The sequence below is a fragment of the Aulonocara sp. 'chitande type north' Nkhata Bay genome, linkage group LG6, assembly GCF_057382095.1.
Source record: "Aulonocara sp. 'chitande type north' Nkhata Bay isolate Kocher_YH1m ecotype deep benthic linkage group LG6, A_spYH_male_GT1.1, whole genome shotgun sequence".
NCBI lineage: Eukaryota > Metazoa > Chordata > Actinopteri > Cichliformes > Cichlidae > Aulonocara > Aulonocara sp. 'chitande type north' Nkhata Bay.
Window position 1 is genome coordinate 30802525 of NC_141349.1, and position 20669 is coordinate 30823193.

At 35.9% G+C, this 20669-nt stretch overlaps 3 protein-coding genes across 3 annotated transcripts; all 3 read left to right on the forward strand.

Moving 5' to 3' along the window:
• The first annotated feature begins 1240 nt into the window (after window positions 1-1240).
• LOC147328112 (uncharacterized) lies at window positions 1241-5111 on the forward strand. Its single transcript, XM_086297639.1, has 6 exons — window positions 1241-1277; window positions 2858-2965; window positions 3059-3253; window positions 4447-4583; window positions 4712-4812; window positions 4970-5111. The coding sequence occupies exons 1-6, from the start codon at window positions 1241-1243 to the stop codon at window positions 5109-5111; spliced, it is 720 nt and encodes a 239-aa protein (XP_086153765.1).
• Window positions 5112-7589: 2478 nt separating this feature from the next.
• On the forward strand, window positions 7590-10122 carry LOC147328113 (CD209 antigen-like). Its single transcript, XM_086297423.1, has 4 exons — window positions 7590-7812; window positions 8426-8562; window positions 8713-8813; window positions 9975-10122. The coding sequence occupies exons 1-4, from the start codon at window positions 7590-7592 to the stop codon at window positions 10120-10122; spliced, it is 609 nt and encodes a 202-aa protein (XP_086153549.1).
• A 5676-nt stretch (window positions 10123-15798) lies between these two features.
• On the forward strand, window positions 15799-20439 carry LOC147328114 (CD209 antigen-like protein A). The gene is made up of 6 exons (XM_086297638.1): window positions 15799-15933; window positions 16884-16973; window positions 17505-17561; window positions 18418-18560; window positions 18650-18750; window positions 19616-20439. The coding sequence occupies exons 1-6, from the start codon at window positions 15813-15815 to the stop codon at window positions 19761-19763; spliced, it is 660 nt and encodes a 219-aa protein (XP_086153764.1). The 5' UTR covers window positions 15799-15812; the 3' UTR covers window positions 19764-20439.
• Window positions 20440-20669: the final 230 nt, after the last annotated feature.

The following is a 20669-nucleotide window of genomic DNA, read 5'->3' on the forward strand; positions in this document are numbered from 1 at the left end:
CACTCTTAAAGCAGATCTTTAAACAGTAGCATAACAAAACACTGAGACATCTGTGTGAAAGACACTACAACAATCAAAACCTTTTTCACAATTGTGAAAACATGAATAGTCATGCAATCACTTCAACGCTGTAATTAATGAATAAAAACATTTCACCGCCTTTTAAAGACTGAGCATTCAAAATGTTTAGTTTTTTTTCCCTCAAAACCAATTTGCATCAGAAAGCAGACAAAGCACCAACTACTGTGTAGTCCACCAACTTCACACTACATACATTCAGCAACCAGTTGATCAGGTACGCCTGCTCCAGTGGCATGGTTTTTGATGTCACTTAAGCTGGTGTGAGTATTTTAGAAACTGATGATGTCCTGGGATTTTCCTGCACGACCATCTCTACGGTTTACAGGGAATGGTCTGAGAAAATATCCAGTGAGGAAGAAAATTTGTAAATGCTGCCCGTGCTTCTGTGAACTATGAAGCAGATTATTTGTTTTTTTGGTTTTTGTTGTTGTTGTTTTTGTATCAAATCTATTGTCTTTTGTTGTTGTTGTTGTTGTTTTTGTATCAAAAGCTAAATTATTGTTGAATAGTTTAAACTTTTTACTTAAGCTAATTGTTTAAAATGCAGCATTTTCTGCAGCAAGCATTGATTTTATCACTTACTATAGCAGATTTACAGAATAACTAGAGGTTATGGTCTGAATAAAGAAGAGATATAGCATTTGAACTACTGACTGTCAAAGTATAACCTGACATTCTAAAGAGACCAAAGCCAACAATGAATCAGTTATATTAATATGTTGTTGGATTGGTCTTCTGCTATTTCTACTCAGTAAATTTAAATTGGCTTAAATTAGATTAAGGGCTGCAGTGAGTGTAGTCAGCCCATTCAAAAGCAAAGACGAATGCAGGCGTAACCCCAGCAAAGTCTTTACAGAGGGCCATGAGTGCCAAAATGAATCAAACAAATACATTATTAAATAATTTATGAAATGTGTCAATAATGATTACAATTTTAATGGCATCCTAGCCCCTGCACTGTCAGGATTTATTACATGCCATGTGAGCACAAGCAGTATAATGTTTTCATCTTACCAGACCTCAGTTTCCTGTTAAATAGAGAATCACATGTATCAGTTTCACACAGTTCAGTACAACAGTCTGCAACTTCAGAGACACTCTTAGATCTTTTCTTCAGAAACCCAAGACACAGCTGAAACCAGCAACGCATCTGAAAATCATGGAAATGCGCTACAGGAATCCAGAAGAAATACCAGGTAATCACAGAGTGTTGAAAAAGGGGCAAAGGTCAGAAAGCCTAAAGAGGACCAAACCCTTAAGTTTAATAACATTTATTCTTTATTATGTTTTTTATTAAGTTTATGCTGTTACAGTATTGTAATATTTTTAATTTAAACCTCACAAACTAACCCATACTATAATAAAAAAAAAAAAAGAAATCAAATCAGCTGACGTGGGTCATGTGACAGGGAGTAGTTGATATGGGTTACATGTAAAACAGCTACATGCAGGTGTTTCAGTTGACAAAATTACAAATGTTTTTTTTAAATTTACTTTTGTGAATCTAGTTTTAGGTTTTAGTTTATTTTAGTTAGCATAATAATCTTCATTTGTGGTCACGGCTTAAAAAGAAAAACGCAAATTTTAAAAAGCAGTCACTGCAGGCAATATTACAAGAAAGATACAATGAGAAATTCCCCATTTAGTATCATTATTCAGTATTTTTAGTCAAAATCAGTCTGTGAAATAGGTATAAACCCTTTATAACTGCATACATTTTAAATTCTCAGGACAGAAAAGCCAATACATAACATCGACCTTTCAACTTTGAAGATGTATTTCCCAAACAGCTCATATATGAGCATACTAAGTAAAGCCATGCAAAACCTTTTTACCTTCATACTATAAAATGTGCCCAAATTATAGCTCTTGAAAGTACGGGTGGGTAGGTTGAAATTTAGTGGTTTTAATTTTTCTGTCATTTTTGAGCCCCCAAAACTTCTTAAGTATAGGAAATAGACAAATTCCATTTTTCTAAAATGGAAACAAATTTAAACTCTGTTAAAAAATGTAACCAAATAAATTTTGGCCAGCTTTGCTACAATACTTGCTACAATTAGCTCAAATTTCAGTTCATTAAGTAAGACCAATAACTCGATTATAAAAAAAATTCTCACTTTCCAAGGAGACAAACTAAAAATGCCTTCTCATTTTATTTTACATTACTGTATTTAGTTGTATTTAACTATTTCAATCTTTTTGCATTTAAGAAAATGTTTTCTTTTAAATTTTTTATTCTAACATGTAAATACAATGAAAGGGTTTAGTAGGGGCCCAGCAACCCTGGCAAGGATATGCGGAAAAGAATGGATGGATGGGTTTAGTGGGGGTTTTTTGTATGTACTGATCATTAATGAGGTAAAATGTATTACTTACCCAGTTCCCTAATTAATACATAGTCGATAGCTGCAGCCCTAAATTAAGTTGAACATCTGTCATGTTGCTCTTAGCTGATTTTTTTACTGCACAACAAACTTCTTAAAGTATGTTTAAAAAGAAAAATGACACTCTCGGAGTGGTTCGTGTTAAATGTGCTAATTATTTTTTTTGTTGTGACAGTAAATGTCTGCCGTACCAAATTGCTTTGACAAAGATAAACGCTGTTGTGTATTGAAGACAATCATCCTCTTCAGGCGCTGATTGAAAAACAGATGTTTTTTTTTCTACTTTGTAAATTAAAAGAGCAGTTGCTAGTGTCACCGTTGTTATTAGTCGCCAAATATGAGGTTGTTAATGTCTTATGTTTGCACACATGTTGAAAAATACTGACTTCTAGCCCCAGGTACTACATTTGTGAAGAAAAGTTCCTGCAGAGCTGCTGTGATTCTTCTGGGTGTGCTGTGTCTTCTTCTCCTCACTGGACTCATAATTCTGGCTTTTCCTTGTGAGTACAGCAGCTAGATAGCATGCTGATGATGTCCTAAATGGGTGTTCATTAATAGAGCTTGTTCATTTAATGTTCACATGCCCAACACAGTCAACCAAGACAAATCTGAGTGGGAAGAGGAGGTGGGCAGACAGAGAGCATTACAGATCAGTTACAACAACTTGAAAACAGAACAAGACCAGTTACAGAAAAACTACGACAGTGTGGTTCAAGACAGAGTCCAGCTCCAGAAAAAAGTTGAAGCCTTGACCAAAGAAAAAGATGATCTTCAGAAAAAGTTTCAAGGTAATTATTCCTCTGTCAGTGCGCCCCAGGGCAGCTGTGGCTACAATGTAGCTTGCCATCACCAGTGTGTGAATGGGTGAATGACTGAATGTAGTGTGAAGCGCTTTGGGGTCCTTAGGGACTAGAAAAGCGCTATACAAATGCAGGCCATTTACCATTTTATTTCATTCAAAGAAAATATGTTCTTGGGTCTAGCCTTTATTCTGATGATTCAATAATAAACCAATAGTTTATAAACTGCAACAAACAAAACGTGGTAGATTTAGCACAGACCCTGCCTACAAGACATCATAAATAAATATCATAGTTAAATGTGATTGCAAAATGTTTTAAATTCACATTTTTCAGTTTGTTTCTTTGTTTGTTTTTACTAATTTCTTGGCATCATAAGGAGCATGGCTGCACTGTTAGACAATAACAGTTGATACATGAAGTATTTCAGAGCTCTGAGATAAAATTTCCCAAAGGATTCATACAATAACTTAATGCCACTGGACTTAGAAAATAAACAATCTTTTGATGCTGTTCAGGTGAATTCCTGACTCAAACTGAACTCACTCAGTTTGCCTTCACTCTTTTTCAATTATGTACTTGAAGTTGCAAATAATAATAAAAAAAGACAACCAAATACAGAGATGACTGTACCACCAACATTGTGGCTTACGCTTAGGGCTTCTTGTGTAAGAAATGAAAGCAGCATTAGAGTCTTGCCACATTGATGACAGTGATAAGCAGCTTCCTTTCCATGCCTTTTTTTTTTTACCTACAGCTGCTGATGCAGATTACAGCGGAAATCACTTTATCACATTTTACACATCTTCACTAGAAGTCACCAAAGTTCAAATAGTTTTCCTATATAATCTTATATCTTTCTCATCTTCTCAGCCCTGAGAGTTACTATTAACTTTGTGCACAATTGGAGTAATTAAGTGCACATTGTTAATGAACACGAAAACAAATCTAAAAATCAAAGTGCTGAGAACACTGACTTGAACTATGTCTTAGGAAACACATTCTGACAAATTGTGCAACTATGACAGAAAGTTTTTTTCACCACCAAAGTGTTTTGAATTTGTGTCACTAACTCCAAAGCAATGGCTGTGAAAAAGCTCATCATTAGGGTTAAGTGAAAGCTACCTCGTACAATGTAACCCCAAATTGTTAACATTCTTCTTCTATTTTTTTTATATTAGATTTTCAGCATAAATGGGTGTATGTTAGCGGTAGTTTCTATTACATGTCTTCAGAGGAGAAATCCTGGCAAGAGAGCAGACAAGACTGTCTTCAAAAAGGTGCAGACCTGGTGATTATCAACAGCCAAGAGGAACAGGTGGGAGTGCATTAAAAATATTTAAATGAAAATTAAAATGAAATCAAAGTTCAGTTAAGTGGAGGCTATATAGATACATCAGTTTAAACTCAGTATCCTTACAGTTGGTTTCTCTCTTTTTTAAAAAGAACTTTGTGAATCAGTTAAACAAGTATTTGTGGATTGGACTGACTGACTCGGAGACAGACGGGACATGGAAATGGGTGGATGGGACTCGAATGACCACAAGGTTTAAATACAAATAAAATCCATTCTTTAGTTTGCATATATTTAAGTAAAAAGATACTGTTCATGCTGTCTCATTAGTATCTAAGTTACAGTTACTGAAAAGAAAAAACTGATCAGATTGTTGAGTTTAACTCTCATAATTTTATCTTTATTTTCAGCTACTGGAATAGCGGTGAGCCTAATGGACTCAAAAAGGAAAACTGTGGGCAAATAAAAAATTACAACTCAAAAAACAGCTGGAATGATGAAAAATGCTCTATTTTACACTCCTGGGTGTGTGAGAAGAAAGCTTCCCCATAACTTCACATCAAGTCCATCAAATAATGCATAAAACAGAGCCACAAGATGCATTCGTGAAATGAAGCTGGACAGAAAACTGTGGAAATTTACAAAGAAACAAGTACACACAGAGGCTTTTTGCTTTGCTTTCAAAATCAAGAACTCTTTTGTCGCTATGAACCTTCTCAGTGATGGAGATCTGCTCTGGTTATAACATTGTTAGCTGTATTTGATTAAAACCAATCCCCCGCTTAAAAATACTCATCCTATAGAAAAAGACTCTCTAACCATAAGTTTTCTATCTGTATGTATATTTTATTCTTTTTACTTAGTGTGGCTCTCATTTACTATCTATCTTTTTGTTGTATTTGAACTACAATGCAGTGGTAGAAATTAAAAGTACTTGTGCATGTATTATTTCGCTAGTGCTTTTCATGTGTATGCCTTGCCTACCTTTTTATAACCTTGTGTGTTTGTGGCATCTCAGAAGCAAGGAGGGAAATAGTGAACACAAACAGATTGTACTGATATGACTGAACTACACTTGTTGACTGAATATCAGAGGGGTGCATAACCTAAAAGTGGCAGAATTATTTAATTTCTGTTAAGTTTTAGGCTTGCAAGAATTAATTGGTTGCTAGCAATAATGAAACACAGCAGCTATGGGAACAAGTTTAATATTATATTTGGAATGGGCAATATGACATATGCATGATATTCAATAAATATTGGATCTGTTATTTCTTAAAGAAAGATCTTTACATCCTTTTATGTCTGTCTGCATAAATATTGCTATTTTAACATACTTTTTTCAGGTTTTGCAGAAATACTAACCAGATAGCCACAAACACAGTCCCAGGAAAACAATAGATTACTTAAACATACTGGGCCATGCTTGTGGTACTCAATACTACTGTGGTTATAACTGACAGGAAATATTCTGTCAGCAAACTGTATTCAGATATTTCCCTTGTTGCATATGCCCCACAGCCAAAATTGATTAAAGCTGATAACTTAGAGAGAAATGACATTGCTTAAAGAATTTCTTAAAGAAAATTAAAATCCAAACTGGCAGCTGATTCCACAGAAGAGGGCCCTGAAAAGTTCTGCCTCCCATTCTACTTTTAAATATCCTATAGGATGCACAAGTAAGCCCTTAGCGTGAGATTGAAGTGCTTGATTTTGGTTGGTCTATGGTCTTTGAAGTCTTTAAGATACACTATGATAGACACAAGTTTGGTAGAAATTTAATAATTGTTTTGCCTCCCTTTGTCTGGTTTCCATTAACCCCTGAGTGCTGCTCAGACGGCGTGGCTCAGAGCTTTTGTTCAGCGCTCTTTTTGTTTGAAAAGATGTACAAATGACATGTAAAAGATATTTCTTCATAAGGAAAAATTTGAAAAGAAAACAGACAAGACTGTCTTCAAAAAGGTGAACAAAGTCAAACAGCTGTTCAAACAAATTCAGTTCAGTTTGATTTATATTGTAGTATGAACAGTGCATCACTCACACACACACACACACACACACACACACACACACACACACACACACACACACACACACACACACACTGCTTTGATGCAGCTGCAACCTGTGGGCAGAGCACAAATAAAGTGGCCTATTATTATTTCATCCCACCAGACCTTCATTTCCTGTTAAAGAGAATCACACTTTTTCACACAGTTCTCAAAACTTTGTTAATCTCAAGTTCCTGTTCAGGTTGTAACTGAACCACAGCACAGAATAACATCATGGATGACATTTATTTAAACAACATAGCAATTAATCACAGAAAGCTAAAAGGGGACCTAAATTCCTCAGAAAATATTTATGTCACTTATGATGATATCCAAACTGTGGAGATGAACAGGACTGGACTTTCACCTGCATTCACAGGTAATAAACAAATAATTTGACACTGTTACAATTTTATGCACAAACACAGGCAACTTTACTAAACAAAAAAACCCCCATTCTTTTACCTGTTTTAGCAATTTTGTATTTTGATGAATGCATCAGAGTTAAAATAATTATTAGACATGGATGAACTGTCTCAGACAAATGTTTCTGCGTTACTGTAAATGTGTTTTACTATAGTCTGTTCTGGTTTTGAGATCAGAATCTTAAGAGAACTTTCCTGACCCCCATCATCAACGCTGGTCAGTTATCCTAAAAAAGCAATGTAGCAAATGTAATGTAAATAACATAAGAGTTTTGGAAAATTAAAGCATTAAGTCTTTTATCATTCTGACAAAATATCAAAAAAGTATCACCCTGACTTAACTTAAACAATATCGAAGAGAGTTGTGTTTTTGCTATCATAGTAGGTGGGTAATGGATCAGAAATTAAAACTGGGTCATCGTGGTGATCTAGATTTTTAAAAATCAGGGAAACAAAGAAAATATAATTTATTATTTTTGTCTAAATGACAAAAGGACTGCAGTCTTCTTTGATAAGAAAGGGTCCCCTGTGATGGAGAGACCTGTACCTATCACATGGTAGCCGAAAACTTGACCAGAAAGTGGAATGAGTTGCAGACCAGTTACCGCAGCCTAACAATTGAACAACACCAGTTACAGACCATGCACAGTATTCTGAAAATGGAACGAGACCAGCTACAGAAAAGCTACAACAATATGGTGGAAGACAGAGGCCAGCTCCAAAAGAGACTTGAAGACATGACCAAAAATAGAGATGATCTTCAGAGAAAGTCTGTCGGTAATTATTGTTATTTCACCTCCATAAAAACAAAACAAGTTTTGGGGGGATATTTTGAAGTAAGTAAGGCACAAATGTTTTTTTTTCTCAGCACATTAATAATCCTATTAAGGTTTAGGAAAAATATCAGGAAAAGTAAGGTTCAGTGCATCCCAAATGACATCTTAAGTAAATCTTGGAGCTAAATGTGACTCAACAAAAGTTTGAAGTTTTGAAATAATAGAAATTTATTATCCAAAGCAGCACACATGCAGTGTTGGTTCCCCATGTTTGATTTATACAGTATATGTCAAATCACCCAATTAAAACCACTACAAAAGAGCTGATATAATACTGTAATATCTCAGTTAAGACTGCATTTAATCACTTAATTCAGCTGACTTCTTCGCTCAGGCTGAGCTAATTCATGATGTGTCTGCTGTTTTTCATTTCTCTATTTTGTTGTTAAAAAACTGTCAAACAACTAAATGCAGAAGTGATTCCACTACTGACAGCTGCTAGAAATGACAAAAGCAGCATCAGGCCTCCTAACAGTGATGAGTTCACTGCAGAGATAAACTCATTTCACTCCACCTGCAGACATTCCTGTGTTTTTTTTTCTTTCCTTTAACAGGTTGTCTGCGAGAATGGATGCACTTCAATGGTAGTTTATATTACATTTCTTCAAACAAGAAATCCTGGCAAGAAAGTAGAAATGATTGTCTCCAGAGAGGCGCTGATCTGGTGATTATCAACAGCAAAGAAGAACAGGTGATTTTCTAAATGTGGTTTCTGTCTATATGTGTGTTGTATATATGTTATATATATGTTATATATATGTTATATAATACATATATATATATATATATATATATATATATATATATATAAAACGTATATATATTTCTTTGTCTCAACAAGGAATTCACAAGAAATTTTCAAAAGCTGATGTGGATAGGATTGACTGACAGTGAGAAAGAGGGGATCTGGAAATGGGTGGATGGGTCTCTGCTTGTTACAAGGTTTTACTTTTTTCTTATTGTGCTGCACCACAAGATAAGTTAAGTTAAGTCTATCAAGTCTTAAAATCATTTATATACGACCTTGTGTCGGTGAGTGCAATGTAAAGAGAAATTACAAAAAGATCTTCATGTCTTCTCTCTTCTCTTCACTCTAAAAAGAACATGTCAACATGGCTTAGGCCTGCAAAGTTCAACAAATCACAGAACTTCTGGAATGTGCTGTCTCAGTCAAAGTCAGAATTTCAACTAGACTGCGTTTAAACAAATGGCCAAAAAACACAGCAAACTGAAGCAGCATTGTGAAAAAGAGTGGACTAAAATTCTTCTGCAACGATGTCAAACAGAAAGAACTTAACGTTACTGCTGCTAAACATAGTTAAACAAGATTCTGAGTCATGCGGTGTGCTTACTTCTTCACATACTGCTTCTATATTTTGGCTTAAGGTTTGTTAAATAAATTGTCACAAACATCTGAATGGCATACACATTAATTTGTGAGGACTGAAGAACAGGATGTAGGAGGCAGAAGTTAAAGCCAATGTAAGTATTTAATGTCATTAAGTCCAAACGTTACAAAGTTCAAATCCAAAATTTCTGAATTAAGAAAAATATGGATACAACATGATGGCTTGATGTGTTTTAGAAGAGATTTCACAAAATGATTTGACAAACAGGAAAAATATTGCAGTCTTATAGCAACATAATTTTTGATATCAAAATATCTGAATATTTTTTTTGTACAGATCCCATTAACGACTACAACTTTGTTTACTAAATCATCATTTTTTTCAATTCACTTTATATACTGCCATTTCACAACAGTCACCTCAAGTGCTTTATCCTGTAACGTAAACTTCCTAAAATATTTAAAAGAAACCCCAACAGTTACCATATCAGCAAATGATTGATTAAGTACGGAGTGGTGTATGAACCCACAGGGAGTGAAAAGAGACGTGTAAAGAAGAAACACTCAGTGAATCACTGAAGTCCCCCCAGCAGCCCAAGAGTAATGCAGCATAACTAAGGATACAGGGTCACCTGATTCAGCCCTGACAATAAGTTTAATCAAAAAGAAAAGTTTCAAGCCTAATCTTAAAGAGAGAGTGTGTCTTTTGCATTGTTTTTTGTTTTTTGAAATATTGTATTTTGTTTGTGTTTCAGCTACTGGGCTACTTTTGAGCCAAATGGTTTTCCACAAAGAGATGAGGACTGTGCAGAAATAAAGAACTTTCATTTCCCAAACAACTGGAATGATGAATCATGTGACCTTGAGAGAGTCTGGATCTGTGAGAAGAAACTGGCTACATAAATCAGCATCCAAACTCATCACACAGTGATAGAAAACAGAAAAGAAGTTCATGAAATGTATATGACTGATCCTGCTCACTGTTCCCTACAGTATAAGCTTTGCATTAAAAGTCCTTATTATCACTTCCTTGTACATGACAGTGTGTGATATAAAGAATCTCTATATTCTGTATATCTGTATATAGTATATCCCAAATATATTTAGGAAGTATGCATACTTCCACAGTAGCAGTCATGTACAGGTGATCAAATGCATTGGATTACCTGATGATCAGTAATTGTGAGTACCAAACTGCATTACAGTTTGGTACAGAAGCTGCTCTGCCAGCAGCCAGAAATCACTACAGAGGCTGGTGAAAGCAGCAGAGCACATCACTGGCTTGAGGATTCCTGCCATTCAGGACATCTATCTCCAGTGCTGCCTCTGCAAAGCACACAGCATCATCAAGGACCACAGCCACCCAGCACATCAGCTGTTCTCCTTGCTACCATCTGGCAGACGTTACAGGAGTCTGTCTGCTCGGACTACGAGACTTAAAAACATATTTGACCATTAAGCCATACGACACCTCAACCACAACACTTAAACAGACACACACACTCCACAGATGCACTGAGAATCTGTCCTACAGTTTCACAAGTACATTGTACACTCTGCACTGGTCACTTCATTCTTATTAGTATTCAAACAGATAAAAACCTTACTCTGTGCAATACTGTACTAACTGCCACTCAAAATTTTGTACTATTCAGTTTGTACTGCTGCTCACTCCTGCCACTTTATCTCATGTGCAATATCCCATTTGCTTTCTTTTTAAACTACAGAAGTCTCTTTAAATGGCCACATGATGGTGCTGCTGTATTGGCTCAAAAAGATTCGGTTAACTCCACCAAAGTTTAAATATTTAAATTACACATCACATAAAAATGACATAGTAAAAGATTACCTGGTCCTAAGCAAGTCTTAAAATTCTATGAATACAACCTTACAGCTGCAACAGAAATCAATGTTAAGAGAAACAGCGGGAATAGTATCTTTACATTGTAAGGTAAAGAGCCTGCAATGATACAGGATTCTTAATTCACTAATTCGTTTTTTGTATAGAGCATTGTACATCTGAACAAAATGTCTTTTTTGGGTGGTTTATCTTGTTCTCTCTCTTGATTTTGTTTTACACAGTGGAGAAGTATTTTCCTCATCGTGCTTGCATATTTGTGGACCTGAAGAGAGCGTTGCTGACTACAGACAACTACAGACAGTTGCAGTGCGAGCGTATGTGTAGAAATGTGGTGGGTTTTGATGTTTCTTATACTCCCCACAGTAAATAAACAACCAGAGATCAGATCGCCGGGGTCCTTCATTCATGCACTTAGCCTTGCGGGAACTACAAGAGGGCGGGCCCTGACAGGGTAGACTGGTCCCTTGATTTAGTTTCTGTCATAGGGGTTGAATCTTGGTCAGACCCCTTACCCAGGACCAATTTGCCTTGGGAAGACCCAGCAGGCCAAGAGGCTCTGTCATTTTCAGGAGGGCATAATGCTGCTAAAATACTTAGTAAGTGATACAATTCAACAGTTCTTGATGTTTATGTATAAAAGAGGCAAATCTGAGTTGGACCTGGAACAAACCAGTTACAAAGACCTGGAAGAAGAACTTAACCAGTTAAAAAACAGTTATAATGATCTGGCTAAAGTGCGAGAGCAGCTACAACAAAAACGTGAGATCATAAGGACAAATGAGCTTCCGAGTAAGTTATATATTTCTTTGTTCTTGTTGGGTTAACGTCATCACTGAAAGTGATCTGTACATACCTACGTTTAGCCATCAGCAGAAGGGCTACAGTGTTTGCATGCATGTAATGTTTGCAGCTGTTGTAAATGCTGTAAGTCTAAAAGATGACCTTTGACACTTTTTTCCTCTAGCCTACAAAAGGCCATCTTAACATTAACTCGTAAGAGTCTATCAAGGTTCTCTGAATTGTGTACAGTATGTTCAAACCTGCACAGTGACATTTGTTCCAGATTTTTTTTTATTAGTGTTGCTTAAAATACAACTTACACTTATCATTTTTAATGAAATAAAGTAGTTCCCTCTAAAAGTCAGAGTCACAATACACCTTTGAATCCATGAGTAAAAACGTTGTGCATTATTTTTGTCCTCCTCTGGAGATCATGAAGGTGAATGCAAAATCCAGTATATCCAGTTTGCTGACAGTTAAAATATTTCACTCTAAGCTTAAACTTCATACACTATTTGTTAACTTTATTTCCCATTATTATTAGTGCAAAATATATTTCACTAGAACATTGTCCTTTTATCAATTTTTTCCGGTCACAGCTACTGGTACCATCCACAGCCTGACAATGGAGGAGGCGAACATATCGAAGAGGATTGTGCCAAGTTACTAAATTACAACAGTGATATGTTACTCAAATGGAACGACATACTTGCTTAAAAACTAGTCACTGGATTTGTGAAACTGCCTTACTGTCTTGACAAATGTCTTAATGTTATTTTTCAAAAATATAAAATCTCTTACCACTGTCACAGAGATGATACCCTGTTTCTCTTTCAAGTACAATCAACATTCAGACCTTCGCTGCATTGTACACATAATCTGTCCAAAATATGTTTAAATCCATCAAAAAAAAAAAGTACTACACAGTTCAGCATGAAGCACTTTACTTTAAGCTGGAAGAAGCAGGCCATGTGACATGTCATCATGTATCATACTGTATCGCCCAAAAGTATTTAATACAACTTTAGTCTTTTTGCAATATATCAAATATATTGTTGTTCATTTTATTTTTTCCCATGTTTCCATGTATGTATTTGTTTTTGTTTCATCTATTTAGATATAATGCTATTTGAATGAAAGTTTCACGGCGGGGTTTGCCGGTGTGTTTGAAAACCGGACCCAAAAGCAGATGGTTAGAGAGGAAGTAACTAGTTCACTTCCCTCCACTGTGAAAGACTGCGCAGCAATTTCCTAATGTTGTAAACCTGCTCAACATTTGGCAATAAACCCCTTTCTGATTCTGATTCTGATTCTGATTCTGAGAAGACGCACCGCAGCTCAACTCTGTGAGAGAACAAAAAGAAAATCACAGACAAGACAATGATGGAAATGTGTTAGTGGCATTTACTGTACTATGAATATAAATCATGTATTCTATTTAGATGTTTAAACTGTACATTGTACTTGCATATCAGACTAGACTGAAGCTGAAACTAGGATCATACTGTGCAAATAACTCTAGTGACTCCTAGTGCTAGTTTCAGAAAAGACACTCTATGGCCTAAAATACTAGACATTTTATTTAATTCACATTTGCTCTTCTAAACTGCCTGATCAAATACATTAACTTAATACAATATTTTAAAAAGTTTTAAACGTTTATTTCTTGTACCCTTTCTTCACAGTGGCAAAATTGGAATTAATACTGTTATCAAATACATAAATACCTGTTTAGTAATTGATTCTGAAATACAATTAGCAATATGCACCAGGAGTCATTGCATGAAAAATCCTGGGACATTTGTATAATAAGGAACTATTTTTGCATTTTTTAAAAACCCTTCAATTTTTAGACACAAACCCCCAAATTTCCCGTAATCAACCTGTGGGCAACAACAGAAATTTTTTTTAAAAAAATTTATAACGTTTCATTTCAAGCCTGTCCCTCTCATCCTTAAGTCTTGTTATGTTGTTTAGGATGCAAACTGAATGTTGCATCCTCAATCTAAGCGTTAAAGCATGTCTTGCTTTGGAGATAATTGCAACTCACAACCTTTTTGCATGTACTATTTCTTTGTCTTCGTTATACCTTTGCAGTCTTTTTCACAGTCATGCTCAAGGAAACTTGAACATGTGCACCTGAGCCCAGTGTGACTGTTGGAGTTGCACAGTTGATGATGTGTGTTACATCAGTCTGTTACCTATACACTTCCACTTCCAAATAATGCAACATCAACCATTAGGTAATTGGTTTTCACTGTCAATGTTGACACTAAATTCAAATGTAAAATGAGTCTTTTGCTGTTTCACACTTTGGGTTCTAGTGATCAGCTGAGTTTTGTGATTTGATTCATGATTAATCGTAGTATTCGTAGGGTTCATTTTCTTTCCTGTCAGTTTTGTTTCCTGTCTAGCTCTCCCTGATTGTCTGATGCTTTTAGCCTTCAATGTTCACTTTTTAAAACTTCATCCCTGGCTGTTTGTGCCTCTGTAAATTATCTGAGATAATCATTTGGAAAACTGAACTTTTACCACACTCTGTTGCTTCATCAGGAAGATTACGTAGTCTCAGCTTTGTCATCCATCACTGCGAGTTATGCAATGTTGGAAATTTTGGTTTGTCACCTCAAGCATTACCATTCAAAACATTTTTATTGTTGCTATTCTTTTCCCACATGGCTGCATGACTAAGAAGAAAAATCTTTGCCATTTATTTATTTATTCTGCGGCCTCACAACCTTTTTTAACCACAACATTTTTACTGCCGTCGATGGTACTGTTAGTAAATGGCATCTACAATTCTGCAAACAAACATTTTAATAAATGACCTTGTGTTTCTAGTTTTAAAAGACTTAAGTACATTAATATTAAAATGACTTGCTAAATATTATCATGTTTAACAAAACGAGTAAATGCTGTCCTTAATTATAATTTGTATGGTCTTAATTTATCGCATATTATTTGTCATTATGCTGAATTGGGCTTTTCACAATATCAGGTTTCACTGCAATTAAGATATCGCTATGTGTCTGAAAAATATAAAATATAAATGCTATGAGCCACACAGAGGTTGGTTTAGATTTGATTGGGCAATATATTGTCGTAATAAAAATTAACCAGTGGGCTGCTATCAGTGCTTGTAGGGCCAGTGCACAGTTGCCCTTCAAGCCAGCCTGTAGCCTGTATAATTCCAGGCTATAGGCTGGCTTGTAGCCTGTAAAAAGTGCAAAATATATATAATGACTCATTCAATTCAGTTTTATTTATATATACCAAATTACCAGTCCAACCCTATTTATGGGTTACTTTTAAAAAAAAGGAAGAAGGTTCACAAGGTATTACAGGAAGCAAAGGAATTGATTAAATAAAAGAGAAAACAGCTGCACTTTAAAGGCTCGAGGTACAATTCTGCATAAATTATTCATAAGCAATCCATAAAGGTTAGTTATAAATATATTTAAAATAGATTAAATCACTGAGTCCTCCAAATTTGACCACCACCTCATCCACACTGGATCAAACTCCTATGGTTCCTCCCGTCGATTGTGGATGCATAGCAGGGCTGGCCCATGTGCCCTGGCTGATCATCATCGGGAAAGGCCAGACTACCAGACCCACTACCACTGTTGCCTTTTCCATAGTGTTCTAAAGAACTGCTTTTAGCATTAGTTTTCCTTGGGAGACCCTATACTACAGACAAACTGCCACCTGCAACAAATCACTATTAACTATGGCAGACAAATCCCCCCCACCCCCAATAGAATTACTGGTTTTGGAACACTGGGTGTTCCCCCAGAGGAACTGGTCCATTGGAAGTGGGGGGTGAAGGGTAAAACCTATGTAATACTGAGCAAAGTGAAGGACAGAAAGAGGAAACAAGCAAGCAGAAAAGTATAAAAGAAGAAGTGGATTCTACATCATCACTGACACTCTCCAGGCAGTTGTTTAAAAGATGGCAAGAGTTGCCCATAGAGAGCAACTAGAGATTACTATGGATTATGCAAATCTGCCTGATGTGTCAGACAGAAGTCGCTCTAATAAACACAGCCAAGGGGCTGCTGCTGCTGCACCAGGTAAGAAATAAATCATTTTGATTTTTTCTTTAATAGCAACGAAAAAAACACATTTTTAAAGGTATATTTTAAATGAAGCAATAATTGATGTACACGTGTTACTGATGTATACATAATTTGCATTGAAAACTCTTACTGATTTTGCTGTTTTGTGAGCTAATAATGAGCTTTTCTCTCTTCTGTATTTATTTGGGCAGCACGGTGGTTAGCACTGTTGCCTCATAGCAAGAAGGTCCTGAGCTCAATTCCACCATCAGGCTGGGGTCTTTCTATGTGGAGTTTACATGTTCATCCCGTGTTTGCGTGGGTACTCAGGCTTCCTCCCACAGTCAGAAGACATGTAGTTAGTGGGAATAGGTTAATTAGAAAAACTACATTGCCGATAGATGTAAATGTGTGAACCAGGGTATGGGATGTATAGCTATATACAGAGCAATTGAGTAAACAACAAAAAATATTTTCACAGAACTGCACAGAAAAAAAATGTAGACCATCAATACTACAAAAGCATAAGCATACAGAAACTTGCATCGAAGGCGCTCGTGGGTTACAGGGAAAGAAGTGCCATGCTGTGTCCATCTTCTGCATTCTGTTCTCTCTTTCCTTTGCAAAACCATTACACATTCTTACTCCACCATGCTCGCAAATTGATGTAACTGTTTCAAGTTTTACAGTTGTTTTTACATAACTAATCCCCATAATTTTCAACTAAAATGCTTTTACCAGGATCATCGTCCACATAAAGAAAATTCATTTAAAATAACTTTCCAAACAATCATTGTTTATACTGCATATTCGCCTAATATTTAAATGAAAACATGGAAATGCAGATATCTTTCAGTTTTGTGAGTTTGTCAGGTTTCGATGAGTAAGGTTAGCCCAAAAATTCTGCAGACCTGTTTCTTTAAAGAGGCTACTTAAAGAGGACTTTTTATATGGTTGTGTTGCAGGGAGAAAACTAGCCAGACTGGTTGCTGTTAGCTTTGGACTCCTGTGTATCCTCCAAGCTGCCATCAACATCTCCCTACGTTTTGCTTTCTGTAAGTAGTGTAATTAAACGTTTAAACACTTTTTTTACAAATCAGATATTGGAACAGAGTACTGCCCTAGTTTAGTTTTGTTGTTGTTGTTGTTGTTGTTGTTTTATCACTGTGTACATCATTGATTAATGACAAGATGAAACATTTGTAGTCCTGTGTCTAGTTTTCATTTAGCTCACTAATACTGAGGGCAAGGAATTGTAATATGTACTGCTAGAATTAATAGTTTTTTGACATTCAGACAGAGAAAAAAGATTTGGGGAAGTTTAGATTCAAAAACATCAAGTCAAAATGCAACCAAAGAACCCCTAAAGATTGCGTTAGAAAAAGAAAGGGACTTTCCAGTTAAAGTCATGTTTCAGTTTTTGAGTACCAAAAAACTCAAAATAAAGCCATAGTCATGAGGTACTTACATTTCGCTGTGACACAAAATGTTTTCCAGTATCGGTTTGAAGAAAAAGTAATTTTAGGCTTTTTTTGTAGGGAGGGCTTGTCTTACATTCTGTTGACAACATGTTTCTGCTTTTGCAGACAGTAAAACATCATGTATTAAGACAGTGGAGACCGAAGAGCTGAAAAACCTCACTGGTAAGCATGAGTTTGTAAACTTTGTAAAGAGGCCTTTCATACACATATATGTATATATACTAAGGGTTAATAATATCAACACTTTGGTATACCTGGGTATCATGTAGGATATATTACAATAAATGAGTCTTTTTTATGGCTAATCAAATTAATGCAACATTCTCAAGCTGTAAATGATATTTACATTCAAATGGTTACAGCAGGATTTTGTTCTGTGGTAGGCGGCATGATTTTATTCACCATCTAGAGTTAAATGAAAATTTACACCAACTTAAACTTAACATGTTACAGCGTTTTACATCTCACTTTTTGTATTTGACTATTTTTACCCTTGCAAGGCCCTTCCTCATTAGCAAACATTGTGTAAGTGCTGTAAGCAAGACTTACAATACTTAAAGGAGATCTATTTAGCTCATGTCCAGCTTTATAATTCTTATTCTTGGACTCTGCTTAAATTGCTGTGCTTTTCGCAGTCTATAATACCTCTTAGGCCTCTTATGTTCAGCATTCTTGCGGCCTCTTGGTTTATCTTTTATTTAAAAAACAAACACTTTCCCTTTTAAGAAGACTCAAAGCATTTGAACTGTGACCACAAAGGCCCTGGGTTGACCTTATTAGGAATATCATCTCTAAATGACAACATACTGATCACAGCAAATTAATAAATAAACAAATAAATAAAGCAAAGACTGCCTCTGAAGTCTGATAATTTTGCTTAAAGAGATTTTTTACATAAGCTGACTATTTAAAATGTTCTAATTTTTAACAGGAGCCGAACTTTAGAATAAAACTGTTAATGTAAATTTATGTGTTAATCTCTGAAATATTAAATGTTGTTTTTTTTCTCCAACAACAGATCAATATTTTCAACAAGGATGGGTCTATTTCCGCCCAAGTTTCTATTATATTTCCTCTATTGCGAAATCCTGGAAAGACAGTAGAGACGACTGTTTACAGAGAGGTGCAGACCTGGCAATTATCAACACCAAAGAAGAGCAGGTTTGTGAATGTGACGTAATAATAATGGAAAGAAATTCATAAATACGTGATTAGTTCCATTAATTAATTATTTACTTTTGATTTGCTAGGACTTTACAAGAAACTTTAAAAAAGTCATGTGGATTGGATTAACTGAGACAGCCATGAAAGGGACATGGAAATGGGTGGATGGGACTCCACTGAGCAAAAGGTTTATACATTATTGTTTTATTCTACTTTAATCAGTGGCAAAACTAAGGCTACGTTCACACTGCAGGTCTTAATGCTCAATTCCGATTTCACACTACAAATAAAATGCGACAACAAACGCGCTCTATAGTGTGAACGCTCAAAGCGGCCCGCATGCGCAAAAGAAGTAATATTGTGTGACTGATGGCCCTTAATATAAAGACTTCGGACTTTACGTTTCCCAATTTTTGCTTTAAGTTATTTTGTTATTTACATAATAATGTAGATAACCTAATAATGATCCCCATTGCTGTTTTAGAGAAGCGGTGCTTCAAAGGATAGTTGCAGATTTCTGTCAGAATCTGCAGATTATACAGTACAAATAAAATGTTCACGTTTCTCCAATGCTGTCTTCCCAACAGTTTCACTGACATCTACACGGGATGGCCAGGAAGCATTCACGATGTCTTCTCAGGCGCTTCTCCGGAGCTGATAATTGGCGTCTGTCTTGTGTCGGTGACGTAAAAGACGGATTTAATGCGACTTGACCGTTCAAACAGCAGTCGCTTTCTAAAACATCGGATATGTATCGGATTCAGTACCACATACGAAAGTGACCCACATCGGATTTGAAAATATCGGATTTGCGCGTTCACACTGTCATAACATGATCGGATATGGGTCGCATAGGGTCAAAAATATCGGATTTGATGCGCTTTCGCCTGCAGTGTGAACGTAGCCTAATGCCCTCACATATTGTTGTGCCAGATTACAATACTGCCGTTTATTTAAGGAAGCTATTTGAATTTTCTAACTTTCTAACTTGTCCACATTATAGTGAGCTGCATGCATCCTGGATTAAATTCTCTGTTTTGTTTGTTTTTCAGTTACTGGGGACCTGATGAACCCAATGGTTTTGAAGGAAAAAATGAAGACTGTGTCGAAATAAATTTTTTTGATTTCGAAAACAGCTGGAATGACATACCATGTGAAAATCAAAACTTCTGGATCTGTGAAAAGAAACTGGTTTCTTAAGTAAGCCAGTAACATCGTGCAAATACACTTCCTCATCTGAAGGCTTAAAATCACATTTCATGTGCAAATGCCTAAAAGCTGTCTCACAATCCTTTGACTGCATACTGCATATGTGAGCAGTGATATTGCATATGTGCATATGAACATGTGATATTGATGAGATAGTTTTGCTGTTTTTCAAACTCACACACACAATTTGTGAAGTGCAGTAAGTTTGATCACACAGTTCAACATCTTAAATGACTAAAATAACTAACTACAAAGTCTGGTTGGTATGTTTAATTGTCTGCAATTTCTCTTTTTACATGTTGAATTTTCTTTGCTGCATAACAAGGACGACTTTAACAGCACTCTTACAAATACTCAGAACAAGAACTCACCGAAGATCTAAGAGTTGTAGATTGAAGTGGAAGATAGAAGTTGAGAAAGTCTCTCGGATCCATTTATAAAACAACTGCAGATTTCAAGATAATTGGTTCAAACAAATGTGTAAAAGTACAAGTTATTCCAAAGAGTAACCACTTTGCCAAGGTCTCAAAATAGACCTACACGCTCACATTTAAATGTGACAAAAATGCAAGGAACTAAGAAATCAGGAAGGGCACAAATTGTTTTTTCAAAGCACTGTATGTAACGGTCAATAAATGTATTTACCAATAATCATGCCTCTTCTGTCCAAATGCAACCTTGAAAGATTAATGCATGCTCTTATAACCTTTCTGCCATGTACTTTTTTTATCAGAATTTGCCAGGCCTGCATTGCTTGCCTACGGCTGGTGTAAAATGCTGCAGCTTGATTTTTATGTGGTGCAAGCAAGCAAGATCATGCCACCTCAAATCTTAGCCTCCCTTCAATGGCTTCCAGTTTGTTTACTAATCTATTTTAAAAGGCTTGTTGTGGCCCCT

Excerpts from the sequence above, each read along its gene's own strand:
- LOC147328112 (XM_086297639.1), top strand. The coding sequence starts at position 1,241 with ATGGAAATGCGCTACAGGAATCCAGAAGAAATACCAG. Across the intron at positions 1,278-2,857 it reads GAATCCAGAAGAAATACCAG|CCCCAGGTACTACATTTGTG; the intron begins GTAATCACAGAG and ends ACTGACTTCTAG. Across the intron at positions 4,584-4,711 it reads TCAACAGCCAAGAGGAACAG|AACTTTGTGAATCAGTTAAA; the intron begins GTGGGAGTGCAT and ends TTTTTTAAAAAG.
- LOC147328113 (XM_086297423.1), top strand. The coding sequence starts at position 7,590 with ATGGTAGCCGAAAACTTGACCAGAAAGTGGAATGAGTTGCAGACCAGT. Across the intron at positions 8,563-8,712 it reads TCAACAGCAAAGAAGAACAG|GAATTCACAAGAAATTTTCA; the intron begins GTGATTTTCTAA and ends TGTCTCAACAAG. Across the intron at positions 8,814-9,974 it reads GGGTCTCTGCTTGTTACAAG|CTACTGGGCTACTTTTGAGC; the intron begins GTTTTACTTTTT and ends TTTGTGTTTCAG.
- LOC147328114 (XM_086297638.1), top strand. The coding sequence starts at position 15,813 with ATGGCAAGAGTTGCCCATAGAGAGCAACTAGAGATTACTATGGATTAT. Across the intron at positions 17,562-18,417 it reads AGAGCTGAAAAACCTCACTG|ATCAATATTTTCAACAAGGA; the intron begins GTAAGCATGAGT and ends CTCCAACAACAG. Across the intron at positions 18,561-18,649 it reads TCAACACCAAAGAAGAGCAG|GACTTTACAAGAAACTTTAA; the intron begins GTTTGTGAATGT and ends TTGATTTGCTAG.